The sequence below is a fragment of the Rhinoraja longicauda genome, chromosome 29 (genome assembly GCF_053455715.1).
Source record: "Rhinoraja longicauda isolate Sanriku21f chromosome 29, sRhiLon1.1, whole genome shotgun sequence".
Taxonomy (NCBI): Eukaryota; Metazoa; Chordata; class Chondrichthyes; order Rajiformes; family Arhynchobatidae; genus Rhinoraja; species Rhinoraja longicauda.
Genome location: NC_135981.1, coordinates 14,532,429 through 14,549,564, shown reverse-complemented (window position 1 = coordinate 14,549,564; position 17,136 = coordinate 14,532,429). Strand labels below are relative to the sequence as shown.

Sequence of the window (17,136 nt, the reverse complement as noted above, 5' to 3'; positions counted from 1 at the left end):
GACTCAGTGCCTGCGCCTTCTATATCTTGCTGTGTTGCTGGTACTGAAAGCTCAGAATTCCAGTTGCAATCCAGAGACTGGAGCCCAAAATATATATGCTGTCCCTTTCATCGCAATGCCATCTTTGGGGTGTTAAATGAGGCCTCTTCCAGGTGTCTATGACACATCCCAAAGGGAAGGGCTACGTACTCATGAGTAAAATTTAACCCTTCATCAATATCCATACCAATGAAGTGGTTTCACAGTGGACGTTTGGATTCTGCATGTCCTGTCTTACAGCATTTCAGAAATGTAAAGTACACCTGGTCCTCTGGAAATGGATGTGGCAGGCGCTACATAATTGCAGGTCGTTTGTGTGACTGCTTTCTGTTACCTGTGGCAATGCAGTTTCCTAAAGGAGTGGGACCTTGCCTTCTTTGACCAAATCTTGCAAAATGAACACTTGATTTTGACAATGAGGCGTGCATATTACACAAATCCTGGAGAACATTTTTAATTCCTCCACCAGCTGCCAAGAAATTCTTTTCGGCAGAAATTCGCTCCCACAGTGAAAACAAACCCTGCTTTATATTTCCCTGTTTAAAGATTTTTTTTGTGTTTGTTTTTGCAGGAAATATCTTTGGTTATTTGTGTCCGAAATGTAATATGTCTTCAGCTGCACAGAACTAAAAATAAGTTGAAATAAAAACATAAAATACTGAAAACACTTGGCCGCTTGGACTAAGATCTGCTGAAAGAGGAACAGATCTGAAAGATCGTGTTCTGGACTTTCTGTCAAACTGGACAGAGCTATTGACCTGCGGCGTTAATCCTTCTGCAGATGCAGCCGAACTTGCTGAGTGTTTCCAGCATTCCCTTTTTAATTTCAGATTTCCACCAAATGCAAATCAGCAATTTTTTGATTTGATATTGACCAGTTTTGCCAGATATTAATCAGTATTATGTCAATTGGTTACTTTTGCTAGCTCCGGTGATGAAGATAATACAGCAAATCTGCCCCCTTTCATATCTCATCGCTGTTGAAGGGCAATATTGAGCAGAAATTAAGAAGCATTTCGTAGGTTCACAAGTTATAGGAGTAGAATTAGGCCATTCGGCCCATCAAGTCTACCCCACCATTCAATCATGGCGAATCTCTGCCTCCCATTTTCCTGCCTTTTCCCTTGATGAGAGACAGCACCAATGTATCAACTTAAAACAGTTATTAGTAGTAACTACTGGAAAATTAAACAGTGGACCAATTCTCAGACCCTGCAAAACCTCTGTGAACATTCGTTCTGCTGGGTAATTCAGAATAGTGGTGGGTAATTCCTATCTAGTAACAAAAGACTTTACATTTTGGATATCATTCGTCATTCAAAAGTGTTTCCTGCAAAGGTGGAAGTGTTTGTATGAAAATAATTTGATATCATGATCATATTGAAGTAAATAACTAGATGTTAGAAGAAACCTTTGTGCCTATCTTTGTACGGTTGGTTGACTGACCTGTAGGTCAATGGGAAGGAGAATCAGATGAGTGGTAGCACAGTGGCGTGGCAGATGAGCTGCTGCCTTACAGCGCCACAGACCCAGGTTCGATCCTGACTACGGGTGCTGTCTGTACGGATTTTGTACGTTCTCACTGTGACATAATCACTTTTCCTTCGAAGGTCCCTTGCAGTGCAAGTCCATAGCTCCTTGAAAGAGGCAACATAAGTGATACAATGATAAAGGAGGAGTATGACATACTTGCCTTCATTGGTCAGGGCATCGAGTATAAAAGTTGGGAAGTCACGTTGCAGCCATGTCAAACTTTAGGCCACTTTTGGAGTATTGTGTGCAGTTCTGGTCACCAACAATAAAAAGGAATGAGCAGGCTTTGGAGACATCCACTGTGCAGTGCACACATGACAATAAAGCACCATTGAACCATCTTCCCTTTCCCCCAACATGCCTTGAGGTCTTTTCACTGAACTCCTGCGATGACAGAGCTGGGAGTGGAGTCAGGCATGTGGCTCTCCAGGTGATTCATAACTAGTCACAGTGACACATCTGTTCCTGAAATGGAATCGCTAACATCAGAGCAACCACGAGGTGTGACAGTAATTGTTCCACGTCAACAGGTGGTTAAACTGCAGGGTGTGACTTGTTTTCCCATCACTGATACAGAGCAAACTTTTATCATCTGGCTGAATTTGAATGTACACTGAAGCATCCACGCCTGGCACTGGCCCTGACACTTGACCTGTTGTGCAACTCCTCCCTCCCTCGCTTCAACAGGTTCAAACAATGGACAGAGGAGAAACGTTCAAAGGTGTTAAATCATTGGAGCTGATATCATAAGCAGAATTTTCCTGTTTAAACTGTATCTGGACACGTGAATTAATCCAGAGCCAAGTGCCTAAAATGTCAATTGTGCAATGCTTTTCTCAGAATTAAGCAACTGAATATTGGATTTGTATTCCTGTTATAATACGTATTGAGGACCATTCCCAGATTGTGTGACATTGGTGGTATGGGATTTGGCACTCCAAGATGTGGGTCACCTTGTATGCAGCAGGGATGTATGGGTTACTGTTTCCCATGTAACACCCGTTCCATGGCTGGGCCTTTCCAAGGCAACACCTCATTCCAGTCCAGCACCCCTCTTGGACACGTGTACAATCTGGAGAACACTGCACTTAAACCCTACCCACCCTTTATTTGGAATGGAATGGAATACTTTATTGTCACATGTGACAAGGCACAGTGAAATTCTTTGCTTGCATACCCTGACAAAGTTACAATGTATGCTGGCTCCTCCTTTGTTCCCACCCTCTGCTGTTCCCCCATGCTGGGACCCCCATTGTCTATTATTCTTCTTGTTCCCTCACAGCCATCCCCCCATGCTCTCATCGACCACTGACCGCGGGATCACCCATGAGGCTCCACCGCGGAGGCTCCACCACTGCCGAATTATTTGATCTGTTGGTCTCTGTTTCACCAGTTCCAATCGCAATCCGTTCCCCTTCCGTGCCCGGCCACGGTCTCTGAAGGCAGTGAGTTTTCAACGTCCTGTCCTGTCTGGTTTGCCCCTCACCATGATGCTCATTCAACTCGTGCACTTGGGTGCCTGAGAATCTGAGTAAATGTTGCCCTCAATGTGAGAGAAAAATGAATCCCCTTTGGCAAGTTAACAAGCACTGTGAAGTCTGGTCACTAAAAGAGCTGTTTGGCAAAAGATAAGATAAATATTCATCACTTCATGTTGGGTTCGTGTCAAGCTGTGGCAATTCTCAACATCAATAGAGAATAACTTCTGAAAGATGCCTGTAAGTTTTCCGTTAATTGTTCCATGAATCAGAGCTTCAGATCTACTCCCGATTACCCAGTGAGTTTGATATGAATAATTTGCCCTCTTGTAGTGCTGCCGGCGGGGAGATCTTCAACCAGTGTGTCGCCGATAGAGACGAGGCCTTCACAGAGAAAGACGTTGTTCGGCTGGTGTGTCAGATCCTGGATGGAGTAGCCTATTTACATGGGAAGAATATTGTTCATCTAGACATCAAGGTAAGGTTCCTTGTCAGCACATTGGAAATCAGAAGGTATAAACACATGTGGCAATATTGTGCCTCCTATAAAATTGTTGCCTTTGCACCATGGAGTATAATTAAACATGATAAATGTGAGTGCAAAGTCTTCCCCTGTGTTTTTAAAAAGAAACTGCTGATCCATCCAAAGTAATTTCAAGATGGGTTGGGATGTGGCGATGTTGAGAGAGGTCCTTGCAGGTTTAATTCCTGCCGTACATCCAAGACATTGGCAGGATTTTTGTTCCATTGACTGGGTTCACCATTTGAGAGTCAAATGCAAGTTTTTCCATGGAGCAGGTTGCTTGTGTGTCTCAATAGACATTTGCATGGTATGCCTGTTTCTACATAATATTACTGGATAGATTTAAACTCGCCAGTAATACTCTATGAAAGGCTTGTGGAACCGGCGCCACAATGGCTCTCTGACTTGACAGGATTGCTGCCTGCTCCCATCATTACATCTGCGGTGAGTGGATTGTGGATTTCTCCAAGTTTGCGTGGGACACTTGCCAGATTGAAATTACCACATTAAAAAACTAAGGAATCAGCAGGTAAGTGCTTAGCAACCAACGAAGCTAGTGCAAGTTTTAACTGGCAAATGGTACAGATGCAATATTCATGCAAGGTAGCAGACTAGAGTCGTCTTTGTCTTGGCACCTTCAGTAATTCCACTCCATTTATAATGATGCCGTTCACAATCCGCTTTTCGTTCAAAAAAATCTGTATGTCAACATGCACTCAGTTGAATTTAAATTGCAAGGTACACACTGAATTGTCTCGTTACACATCAGCAGACTGACAGTCGGATGAAGATGGAAAGAATTAAAAAACAGTTTAGTTTAATTTAGAGACACAGCGTGGAAACAGGCCCTTCGGCCCACCGAGTCCATTTTACCGAAGCCAATGAACCTACAAACCTGCATGTCCTTGGAGTGTGGGAGGAAACCGGATCACCTGGAGAAAACCCACGCGGTCACAGGGAAAACAGACATATTTCTTCATTTTTCTTTTGTGACATAGAAAGCGGCTATTTGGCCCATTGACCTTTCAAAATGCATTACTTCACACTTGCCTGAAGTAAATTCTACCGATCCACACAAATTCTCAGCAGATCTAATGTCAATCCATGACAGATTCGTGGACAATCCTGTGCTGGGGAAGGGTGCATGTCTCTGCCCTTCTAAATATGCCGATGCTCACTGGGGTTCAGTTTGTCTCCTTCTCCTCTCCTTATGCTTTATAGAGAAACCTGTTGGCATCTCTGATAAATGAATAATATATCTCAACCTCTTCATTTTAACCGTAAGGAATCGAAAGATAAACATGAAACACTTCACCTCAGAAATCCCAGCAGAAAAGGAAATATGGAGAGAGAAACAGTCAGCGTTTTCTGGCTGCAACACTTCATTAGAGTTAAGAAAAACGGAGCCGGCATGATTTAAAAGCAGATTTTTCAACACTTTCCATTTTCTAAGCAGATCAGGCAGCATCTGTGGAAAGAGAAATGGTTAATGTTTCAGACCTGTCATCAGACTAGAGAGAGAGAGAGAGAGAGAGAGAGGGAAGCGAGTTAGTCTGTGTAGGCCAATGGGTGGAACATAGGAAATGTCTCTGATGGACTCTGGCCCTGGCAGGTCCCACCTAACCATTGATAACACAGCTCACCAACCTAGCAGCTCAATGTGCTGGTACCTCTTGCCATTCAGCCCTTTCAATGTATCCTATCCCAAACATCCCATTTGGTCCATGCATCTCCCTCTCCCCTCCTTCCCTACTCAAAACTAACTTTTATCTTTCTCTTTCCCAGTTGTTACAAAGGGTCACCGACCCAAAAATGTTGATTGTTTTCCTTTCCAAGGGTGCTGCCTGACCTGCTGAATCTCTCCACCTCTTTCTGTTTCTAACATTACAAGGGATTTGTTCTGTTTTATTGATTTCCGTTGTGGATGGATTGCTCTCTCAAATTTGAATTGTTTTCCCTGCAATGCCAGAGGTTGAGGGGTGACCTGGTAGAAGTACATAAAGTTATGAGAGGCATAGATAGGACAAGTTGAGGTGTTGTGCTACAGAATGACTCAGATTGGCAAAAGCAGCAAAGTTGACTGCGATGACTGTAAAAAAAATCAAAAAAAATCAATGTGCCCAGATAACTGGTGAAACATTTACAAAAGTGAGCAAGCAAGTGCCAGGAACTAAGAGGCGTGACTGGTTTAAGGTATCCACAGCAAGCATCACGATCACGTGTTGCATCAGTGATGTCATTGTCCCAGCTGGGAGTGGAGAGATCCAGTCAGCACGGATTGGACAGTTACTTTCTGAAAGCAGAACTCTTGGGAGGTGCAGTTTAGCACAATGTAACTTCATGGAAGGGGATGCGAGATAGAAATCTATGGATCTAGCAATGACTTTAGCCCATAGAACATAGAACAGTACAGCACACAAACAGGCTCTTTGGCTCGCAATGTCTCTGCTGAACTTGATGCCAAGACCAACTCTCATCTGCCTGTCCATAATCCATATCCTTCTATTTCCTGCCTCGTGCCCATCGGAAAGTCACTTAAACGCTACTATTGTATCTGCCTCCATCACCTCCCCAGGCAATGTTCTCTGGGCACCCACCACCCTTTGTGTTTAAAAAATAAACTTGCATTGTAATCTCCTTCAAAACATTGCCCCTTTTATCTTAAACGTCTACCTTCAATTATTTGATATTTGCATCTTGGGAAAAATGTTCTGACTGTCTATCCTATCAATGCCTCTCATTGTTTTATATACTTATATATTAGGTCTCCCGCTTGACCTCTCATGTTCCTGGATAAACCAGCTAAGTCTGTCCAAATCCTCCCTGTAGCTAATGCCCCCTAATTTTACTCGAGTTGATGAGGTTTGCTGAGTGCCTCTTGTTTTTTCATCCCATTACATTCTACTAGCAACATTTCACCCCACGATAGGGTGAAAGGGGGAGGAGCACTACCTCGAATCACTGTGGGTCTAGAGTGTGGATACAGGGGAGTAGCACTAGCTCGAATCACTGTGGGTCTAGAGTGTGGATTAAGTACATTCAAGCCTAAGATGGATCAATTTTCCAACTGTTGGTGAATCGATGGGAAAGAGGAAGCTCAGGAAAAGACGAGATCGGATGGGTCATGATCTGATTGAAAGTGGGAGTAAGGTTGAGTGGCTGTGCGGCCTATTCCTGCCTGATTGTTTTCACATCGTTAATAGAGTAAAACATAGAATGGGCAGAGTATAATTTCAATTATTGCAACACCACACTCTAAATTTGATAAATAAACATCTCCAAATATTTTGTTTCTGAATACCGTGCACTTTAAACATCGATGATCACGCATACAAGTGTAGATTCCACAAATTCCATTGTCGATGTTGCTTCCCCGGTCTTGTTCAATGACGGTCCATCACACAAAGGGTGGTGGGTGTATGGAACAAGCTGCCAGATGAGGTAGTTGAGGCTGGGACTATCCCAACGTTTAAGAAACAGTTAGACAGATGCATGGATAGGACAGGTTTGGAGGGATATGGACCAAGCACAGGCAGGTGGGACCAGCGTGGCTGGGACATGTTGGCCGGTGTGGGCGAGTTGGGCCAAAGGACCTGTTTCCACACTGTATCACTTCATAAACTCTATGACTCTATCTCTCTTTACCTGCCTTTTGTCTCCTCCCTGTTCCTATGAAGTCACACCTGTGTCTGACGCTCCATTGTGCTGTACCGTTCGTGCATCTGGTTGAGTGACCCAGATTTCAAATCTCATCGACGCAGGATGACACATTCTGTGCAGTAAATCTGGCAATTGGAAAAAAGCAACAGAGTTATGGGGAAGGATTCCTTTGTTAATGAAGCGTGTTACGATTGGGAAAGTATTGTCACGAAAGGAATGTTGGAGGCAGACATAAATCCAACTTTCACAAGACAATTGAACAAATATCTTGCATTGGAAAGAGCAAGGCATTAGACTGTAAGATTCATGTTAACTACTGAATACCAAGGCCTGAATGTATCTTTTTTTCGGCTGCTCGTTTACTGAACAGTCGAACATATCGTGTAATTCAAAAACATCCAAAATCCAAACTTCACAAATTTTAATGAAACCTTGATAATCTAACATCTGATAATTTAGAAATCCATGTTGTTCATCATCGGTCTCATTCAATCCCCCAGTTACCCCCCAACTCTACTTTCAATCTAGGGGAAAGGCCTCGACCCAAAACGTGACCCATTCCTTCGCTCCAGCGATGCTGCCTGTCCTGCTGTGTTCCTCCAGCGTAATGTACTCGTCTTTGGTCTCGTTCATTAGTTGGGAGAGTGAGCCAGGAGCCCAGTGTGAGTGGGGAGTGTAGCTCAGGCGAGGTCCAGGTGCATTGTGGGAACTGGGTTGGGATCCAGAACACTGGAGGTCAGGATGGGTTTATAGCTGGCATGGAGGTCCACAATGTTTGTATATTTCCTGCTCCTTTAAACACTGGGTTTACTGGAAAGTTTCGCTACTGCGGTGCGTGCTGAAAAGGGAAATCAAAGAGTCGTCTGTTGCCGGCCCTGATTTGTTCATGCCTTTTCCTACCTCCAGTTCCTCCTAGTTTAGTTTAGTTTAATTTAGTTTAGTTTAGAGATACAGCGCGGAAACAGCTGTGCAGCCCTACAGAGTCCGCATAGACCGGCGATCCCCGCACATAAACGCAAGCCTACACACACTCGGGACAATTTACACTTATACCAAGTAATACAAAGTAATACAAACCCTAGCCAATTAACCTGCAAACCTGTACGTCTTTGGAGTGTGGAAGTTAACCGAAGAACTCGGAGAAAACCCACGTGGTCACGGGGAGAACGTACCAACTCCGTACAGACAGTGCCCGTAGTCAGAATCGAACCCGGGTCCCCATAATGTTAGGATCAATTATTTTCCATGTTTACACAGTTTTTGGAGAGTCCACGCAGACTCAGCTGGTTGATCGTCCACCATCGGTGTTACAGTTCTTTAAACCTGTTCTGTGGACCAACACTGATAGGAGAATGGTATAAAAAAGCTGTTGAAATGTTACAAAATGCCCGCTGATTCACCCGTGCCCAGGTGACCCACTCATCAGGCCCACATGTGGCTCCAGCTCAATGTTTGTTACTAACGCTGCTGTGCCCTCTGCTGTGATCCAGCAACTATGCAGAATAAATGCAATCTTGGATAAACAAGGATAGGCAATGAATGTAGATGCTACCTGTGTCATCTACAGGCTAAAAGTAAGTAAGGAAACAGTCTTGCAGATATATTCCCAGTAAATGCAAGACAAGTTTTAAAAGACATGGATAGGAAAGGCAAGGATGGATATGGGCCAAACATGGGCAAAGATGGAGTATCTAGGTCAGCATGGGCAAGTTGGGCCAAAGGGCCTGTTTTTATGCTGTGTGACTCCAGGGCAATTCGGTGTGTCATTTATACTGGTTTTTATTATTTGCAGTCAATCCTCTTCAATTCAAATGGACAATGTGAGCCTGTGCTTACACGATAAACTATGATAGTGGCAGATCAATAATGCATTAAAAACAAAGCATTTAATGTCCTTCAAGTGCTTGGGGATGTTTTGGTGAACAAAGCACTGAAACTCCATTCCTGTTCTTTATCTCAGCCACAGAATATACTGCTTACAAGTTGCAATCCTCTGGGCAACATTCGGATTGTGGACTTTGGACTATCCCGAAGGGTGGACACCATTGAAGAGATCAAGGAAATTACTGGGACTCCTGAATACGTAGGTAAGTGTCAGGCCACTGTCCCTCATTCCCAAAGATAGATTCCTGGTGTGTTCTGTGAATGATTTGTTCTGGTCTTTTCCTAAGATAGACGCAAAATGCTGGAATAACTCAGCGGGACAGGCAGCATCTCTGGAGAGAAGGAATGGGTGACTTTTAAGGTCCGAAACATCACCCATTCCTTCTATCCAGAGATGCTGTCTGGCCTGCTGAGTTACTCCAGCATTTTGTGTCTATCTTCGGTGTAAGCAGCATCTGAAGTTCCTTCCTACAGACTGGCCATTTCCGACCTCCAGATTCCCCCCCCCCCCCCCCCCTACTCTATTTTCAGTGCAGGGGAAGGGTTCTGACCCGAAACGTCACCTATTCCTTTTCTCCAGAGATGCTGCCTGACCCGCTGAGTTGCTCCACCATTTTGTGTCTATCCTCTGTATAAGCCAGCATCTGCAATTTCTTCCTACATATTCCCTCTAAACCTGTCCTATCCATGTAAATGTGAAAATGTTTTTTTAAACACTGCAATTGTACTTGTGACTGGATGGAAGGAAGTGAAGAGCCTGTGATGGACTGGGCTGTGTTCGCCACTCTCTGCAGGTTCAGGCAGTTATGAGGAGTGTCTAAGACTGCCATGCATCCCGTCAGAAATCACTACATGCATCCCATCACTATGTAGCTGCAAAAGTACATTAGGCTCAGGTTTTGAATTTTGGAGGCCGAGTAGAGCTTCTACCGACTGAAATTAAATTTAAGCAGTCAACGTGGGAAATACAGCTAATCCGGTAGTACTTAAGACGTCAAGCTCAAAGGCCAAGTAGAGAGTACCATAGCCTCTACTGACTGAAATTAAATTCAAGCAGTCAACGTGTGATATACAACTAATCCTGTAGTGCTTAAAACGTCAAGCTCAAAATGAAATTGGCTATAATGCAGAACCATTTTGTGCATGGGTGAAACCATTGCACCTAGAGTGAGAAAGTTTAACGATCTCTGCACAGCTAGCAGAATATTGACAAGCATTCAAATGTCTAATTTTACTTTTTCTTAATTCCACCAGCTCCTGAAATATTAAATTATGAAGCAATCAGCACAGCGACGGATATGTGGTAAGGACGCAATTTTGCTGGGTTGGCAATGGTAAATTTTGACAATAGGCTCCAAATGTGCATGAATAAGCTGTGCTTAGTTCCCTGATACAATGTGTAAGTTGACAAGACTACCTACCAAAACACACGTCCATGAATATATATTTATATACACATAAATATATAAAATGTAAATACATAAATAAACATAACTTCAAAAAGGAGGATTGATGGAATAAATCTGTGAAAACATTCCACGAACAAAGAGATTCAGAAACTGTAGGTCATGGCTTCCTGACCAATGAACACAGTTCTCTCTAGAATGCAGTTTTTAATCCAGTTTCCAGCCAGAAGGTAAAAGATGGGCAGAACTGCAGGAGAAGCAGCTGAAAGGAGTAGCTTCTGCAATTTGTTCAGGGCATATAAACCTGGAGCTAATATTGGGCCTTGCAAACTGCCAAAGAACAAAGTTAAACTTGTTTTATAATGATAAAAAGATTGTATTTATTTCTCCCCGCCACTGGATTTAACACGTGAACATTATGGTGGTTGCCTGCACAGCCATCGAGGTTTCGTACACATTCAAGTACAGACTAACAGAATTCTATTTTCTATTGCTTTACCAGGAGTATCGGTGTGTTGGTTTATGTTATGCTGACAGGCATTTCACCTTTCCTTGGAGATGACAAGCAATCCACATACCTCAATATTTCCCAAATAGACGTTGACTATTCGGAGGATATCTTCGAAGGTATCTCTGATCTGGCTTTAGACTTCATTCAGGCTCTCCTTATTAAAGATCCCAGGTAAGGTCTTCAATTATCTGCAGATATCCACCTTTGTTTCTAAATTCTAATGCATCTACATTTATTTGAAAGATTTGGTTGTGATGTTTGCATCAAATACTTCGCCAGTTGGGTTTGTTTGTATCTGACATTCTGACACTTGTATCTATGGGTTTCAGCTCTCCTCCTGAAATTAAGCATAAATCATAAATCATCCTTGATCAGATGCTTGGACAAGAGATGAGAGAAAGTAGTGATCATAGTGAAGGAATGAAACAAAAAGGAAATTCTCAGTAAAATGGTGTCTCACCTTACTGGAAATTCACTTCCCCACCGCTGGGTAATATGTCAGAATGGAGAGGTTGTAGTCATTGTTACTGAAAGCAGCTCCTCCATGGTACTTTTCACACCTGAGACCTTTCCCACCTTGGGCAGGTCAACTGCTCCATAAGAACACTACCACACTCGAGCTTCCCTCCAAGTCACACGTGATCCACACTTGTAGATATATTGCCATTCCTTCAATGTAAATCATAGTCATACAGCACAGAAACAGGCCTTTCGGCCCAAATTGTCCATGCCGACAAACTTGCCCTATCTACTCTAGTCTTGCCTGCCTGTGTTTGCCCGATATCCCTCTAAACCTTTCCTATCCATGTACCCGTCCAAATGTCTTTCAAATTTTGTCATAGTACCTGCCCCTACTGCCTCCACTGGCACCTTATTCCATCTATTTTGAGTGACAAAATTGCTCCTCATGTTCCTGTTAAATCTTTCCCCTCTCACCTTAAGTCTATGTCCTTGGGTCTTTTACCTAGAGTATGGGAATCAAGAACCAATCTATTCCCCTCATCTCTTTATATACCTCTAAGATCACCCTTCATACTCCTCCACTCCAAGGAATAAAATCCCAGCCTGCCCAACTACTCCCTATAGTTCAGACCCTCAAGTCCTGGCCACATCCTCAAATCTTCTCTGCACTCTTTCTAGCTTAACGACATCCTTCCTATAGTAGGATGACCAAAACTGAACACAAGACTCTAAATGCTGCCTCACCAATGTTTTGTATAAATCAGCTTCATGTTACAAAAAGGAAAACACTTTAAACAAGAGATTAACTTGACGTTATGTTTTGACTGCTTGATATGTTTTAGTGAGGTCCTTTCAAATACTGTTGATTCCCAAGAACGCATCCATTAGAACGGCAAAGGAGAATGCAACCATTACACAGTCTTCAAACACGACATCCTCAGCCTCTGTACCTCGAATGTTAGTGTCATTGTAAATCCATGGCAGCTTCTGTGTAGTGTGCCTAGTATAATGTATGATACTGGGCACATTCCTAGTATAATGACCCATCGATCTGCATTACCCGCTGAGTTCCTCCAACAGATTGCTCATTGCCCCAGATTCCAATATCTGCAGTCTCTTGTGTCCAATATAATAGGTTCAACTTGTCTTTGGCAATCACAATGCCGAATAAATTCTGCAAAGTGTTGGTTAGCATGACGATGATAGTTAAGGACCATCATGTTTTGTTTAGTTTAGAGATACTGTGTGGAAACGTTAATGTGCTATAACGTTACTATAATTGCTATAATGATACCCTCTTCTTCTGAAAGGAAAAGAGCAAAGGCTGAACAATGTCTCAACCACCCGTGGCTCTCTCCCGAGACAGAAGTGACCAAGCCCCTGACCGAGTCAGAGGAGGAACAATCCGAGTCTGAGCCCAACACCCCTGATGCTGAGGAGCTGGTGCTAATGGCCTCCTACACACTGTGCAGGCAGTTGGACAAGGACGTTGAACTTGAGCGGACGGCAGTGCACAAACAGTTCAAGTTCAAGGAGCCCTTCACGACGTTGCGGGATTTCCTGAGCGCTTAACGCCTAGCGGACTGCTAACATGCGGGTTTCAAGCCCTCCACGCAGAGCACAGTGTTACCTGTCGCTCAGAGTGCCCCATGGCTGAATGCTCTGCAGGCTTTCATTACCTTGGACAATTAAACATTTTATCGAGCTTCAGCCTGCTGTGATATTGAGCACGCAGCCTGAATTGGGCACACGGTGTAAAGGTGAAAAAAATATTGCCTTTTACTGGGGGGGGGGAAGTGGTTCCCTCTTACGCCTAGTGATGGAGCTGAGAGAGTGGGACAGGCAGATCCTAGTTAAAGTCACAGCTAATCGGATCAGTGAATCCAGTGTCACGTCATTATCTACCAATGCCAGGTAATTATTTGCAGTGGTCGAGACAGGCCAGATCTGTGCCACAGATGGTGTTTGAAGTGGCAATCTGGTGGTGTTGGCCTTTTTCACTGTTTCTCAGCAGCTTGGTTCTACCAGTCATAGTTAATAATATATATATTTTTTAAAGGCACTTCTCAGTTAAGCAAAATAAAATCTTGCATTACATTTGAGTATAATTTGGCTTTCTGGTGGGAGACGTCTGTTTAGGGTAGCAGGACATTGTTCTTTACGCTGACAAGTATCCCTCTTGCACCCCGCTCTCCAAACCAATTTGATATTTGATTTCTTCCTAATTACAAAGGGAAATAATGTTGTATTTAAGACTCCTTTTACCAATATGTAAGACCAGCAAAGGTCGGATTTGTTGCAAGAAAATCTAATTGTTGCACTGTCGTTTATAATGTTTGCTCTGCATGCTTTGTGCAGTACTTAGTTCCACTTCAATTCACCTTCTGCTCAGTTCCATTATAACGTCTGATTACCATGTCCCTGCAATCATAAAATACTCGGCAATGGCTCTTTTTATCGAATTAGGAAGGAGATCCAAAATAAGATTGAGGGAGTCTAAACTCCAAGTCGATGGGATAAACAATAATTGCGGTTCTGGTGGCTACAAGATATTCAATGCAAATTTCCTTGTAAAGCTGTACATTGGAATGTGATGTGCTTCAATGAAATAATGGCACATGAAGCGTGAGTGCACATTTACTTGTCTTTCACAGGCCTAGGGAATAGGTGTGCCTTTTTTTCCCTCTTATTTATTGTATCCCCATGGTTAAAATAACCATTATTGAAAGTTCTTTGTCAGGGGATTAAAGCACGATTGATTTTCTCCCTCAAAAAAGACTCCAGAAACATGTCTTCATTGTGATTCTCGTGGTTTGACATGTATAGTGGTTGTTGACATGGGGCTCATACCTTCCTATTATCCATTAAGCACACGCACATTGTAGAGCCCTTTGACTGTGAGGCAGGTACCAGGTATGTTCAGGTGTTGGAAATGTGTGTGGGTTTTGAGACTGAATGACTGGGGGAGCAGGGTATGAAGGAGCATCCGTGAGGGGCCCCATGTAGCAGACTTGTCAACTGACACTTTATTTTGGTGACTGAAACAAGGCGAGGTATTTACAATGTGTAGGAAGGAACTGCAGATGCTGGTTTATACGGAAGTCTAAAGTGCTGGAGTAACTCAGCGGGTCAGGGAGCATCTCTGGAGAAAAGGAATAGGTGACATTTCGGGTCTGAAGAACAGTTCTGACCCGAAACGCCACCTATTCCATTTCTCCGGAGATGCTGCCTGACCCACTGAGTTACTCCAGCATTTTGTACCCATCTGAGGTATTCACAAGCTTGCCATTGTAGGTCGGTGAGCGATCCACTTTGTAGGGTGGGCTGCTTGAGCATTTCACAAATGAACTGTAAGACTGGGCTGCTGGTATAGTTCACTTTATCTGAGGCACAAATATTCAAGGACTGTGTGGTGTCGGCAACAATGCTTTTAGGTATTATATTTAATTCTGACCTAATTTGCACAATCAAAGTGAGCATTCCGTGAGGGATAGACTTTTGTTTTTGGAGAAGAAACTTGTTATATTTTGAACAATTAAACAGCCAGTGTGATCTGCACGGTTGATTCTACCTTAAAAGGCAAACTGCAAAAGTACGGAGACATTGATTGCATGTTTGAATGTATTGCATGGAGGTCTGCCACATGGGTGACAGGACATCTCCCCAAACACCAGTGGGTGTCTCGCCTACATTCCCGTTGTACAGCAGAGCTCAAATATTTGTAAACGAGAAGGAATTTTCTATTGTATTATATTTTCAATGGTTGAATAGAACTATCGGAGAATTATTTAATCATGTTCTTAGGCAGAAACCATTGTCCAATTGTGGTGACTGCACTAAACTGATAAGGATGCATTTTGTTTGAAGTTTTGGGCGAGTGCTGGAATGTAATCTGCTGGTTGGTCAGTACCGGTGCAGGAAAGTCCCACATTGGGCATTCTCCAACAGATCGCATTCACTTGCTTGCCATAACAAGCAGGCTCTCTGTAGAACTAGTGTACTGTGACCATGGGAGAGGGGCATGAAGGCACCAGGCACAGCATCCATGCCGCCCTGAGGCAACCCTGGCATGCAGTTGTTTCATTGAACAGTCAAGCCCAGAGTTTAATTGCCAGTATACTTTAATGTCCTATGACAATTGTAGTGTTATTGACTGAGACGAAGGAGTCTCGAAGATTCATATGTTTAAAAAAAGCACCTGTGATATCTGTAAAACAAGTTGAGGGAGATTGCTTAAATTAAAAAAAAACACAAAAAAAACAGTTTATTAATGCCACTTTTTCAATTTGGTGAAGGCATCAGCCTGATGTTTTTCTCAAAGTCACTGTTGTATTTATTTTAAATGTATTAAGGATGAAATTGCAAACAGGAGTTTTCTATCAGTAGTGATGAATGTTAGTGTAGCTTCAGACTGTTATTTGAATTCAGGCATTTTACCACAGTCAAAGCAAATGTCCCTCTCCTCCATTTTGTTAAGCCAGTAGGACATTTAAAGAAACAAAAATATGATACTTAACTGTTCAGATTCCAATAGCAAGGAAAATAGATTGTTTGTGTGTGTGTATCACAAACAGAAGAATAGTTGGGGCCAGTTCCTGGTGTCCAGGCTGTTGATTACAGCAGTAAGTGGCTCAGAGAAGTCAAGAGGCGATACCTTAAATTGATCAGGTCTTACATTATATACACCACCTCAACGCACCATAAAGGACGATTAGTTTGGAGATTAAAAAGACCACCAATAGAAAGATTGTTAGATCCTTGTCTAGAGCAGATTGATTAGAAGGAAATATTCCTTATGTCCATGATACAATTTTAGCCTGTTTCTTCTGTAAAGGAAAAAAGTGACATTTATATAGAACAATCAGGTTGTTAAGTATTCAAAGTTCACAATTAACTACTGAAATTCCACCGGAGGGTTGGTGATTCCTTGGTGTAGAACATTTGTTGGACCAAATCTTTGAACTGTAATAATTGTATTATTATTATTTCCTTTAAAATGCTGTCAATGTATCAACACCTCCACAAATAATATAATGTACAGTTTCTTCATGCAATAATCTTGATAGCCAAACTGATGACAAAGGTACTATTCGATGTTTTTCATGTAATGTGTTGACTTTTTTTACAATAAAATATTATGCAAGTTCATTACCTTTTCAACTTTACAAAAATCAATTTGCAAAACTATTATGAATGATAGGAAGACAGATTCTGATGAAAATCTCAAGAACTAGACTTGTATTGCCTGCAATATAGAAGATTAAAGGATGATCTACTGTTTATATTTGAAAGATTTGTCAGCCTAATAAGAGGAACTCGATCTCAAATGAGGGGTGCAGTCTACAGGAGAATAAACTATTTGAAACTAGGCTGAGCAAATTTGTCTTCAATGCATATCTACAAAAGGTGCTCAGAGGTGACCATCTTTGAGTGGAATTGGACTGGGAGCAGCATATGGAAAGGCCTGCTTTAAGCACTGATGATCACACACTAATGTCAAAACAGCACCAACCCTCCTCCCACCTTGCAATGTCTCTTCTGATCCACCACAACCCAGACCCAACCCTTGGATCTCCACATCAGGAAGGGGCATTGTGCTGCTGTCATGTTGGCACGGTGGTGCAGCAGTAGAGTTATTGC

General features: G+C 42.7%; 1 protein-coding gene across 1 annotated transcript in view; it reads left to right on the top strand.

Annotated features, from left to right (window-relative positions):
• Positions 1–16,634, top strand: part of stk17al (serine/threonine kinase 17a like) — a 60,841-nt gene extending 44,207 nt beyond the window's left edge. Inside the window, exons 3-7 of the mRNA XM_078424654.1 lie at positions 3,384–3,528; positions 9,194–9,320; positions 10,372–10,420; positions 11,026–11,205; positions 12,807–16,634. Of these exons, the coding sequence (XP_078280780.1) occupies positions 3,384–3,528; positions 9,194–9,320; positions 10,372–10,420; positions 11,026–11,205; positions 12,807–13,068 (763 nt within the window). The 3' untranslated portion in view covers positions 13,069–16,634. The remainder of the gene's footprint in view (positions 1–3,383; positions 3,529–9,193; positions 9,321–10,371; positions 10,421–11,025; positions 11,206–12,806) is intronic.
• The last annotated feature ends 502 nt before the right edge of the window (positions 16,635–17,136 follow it).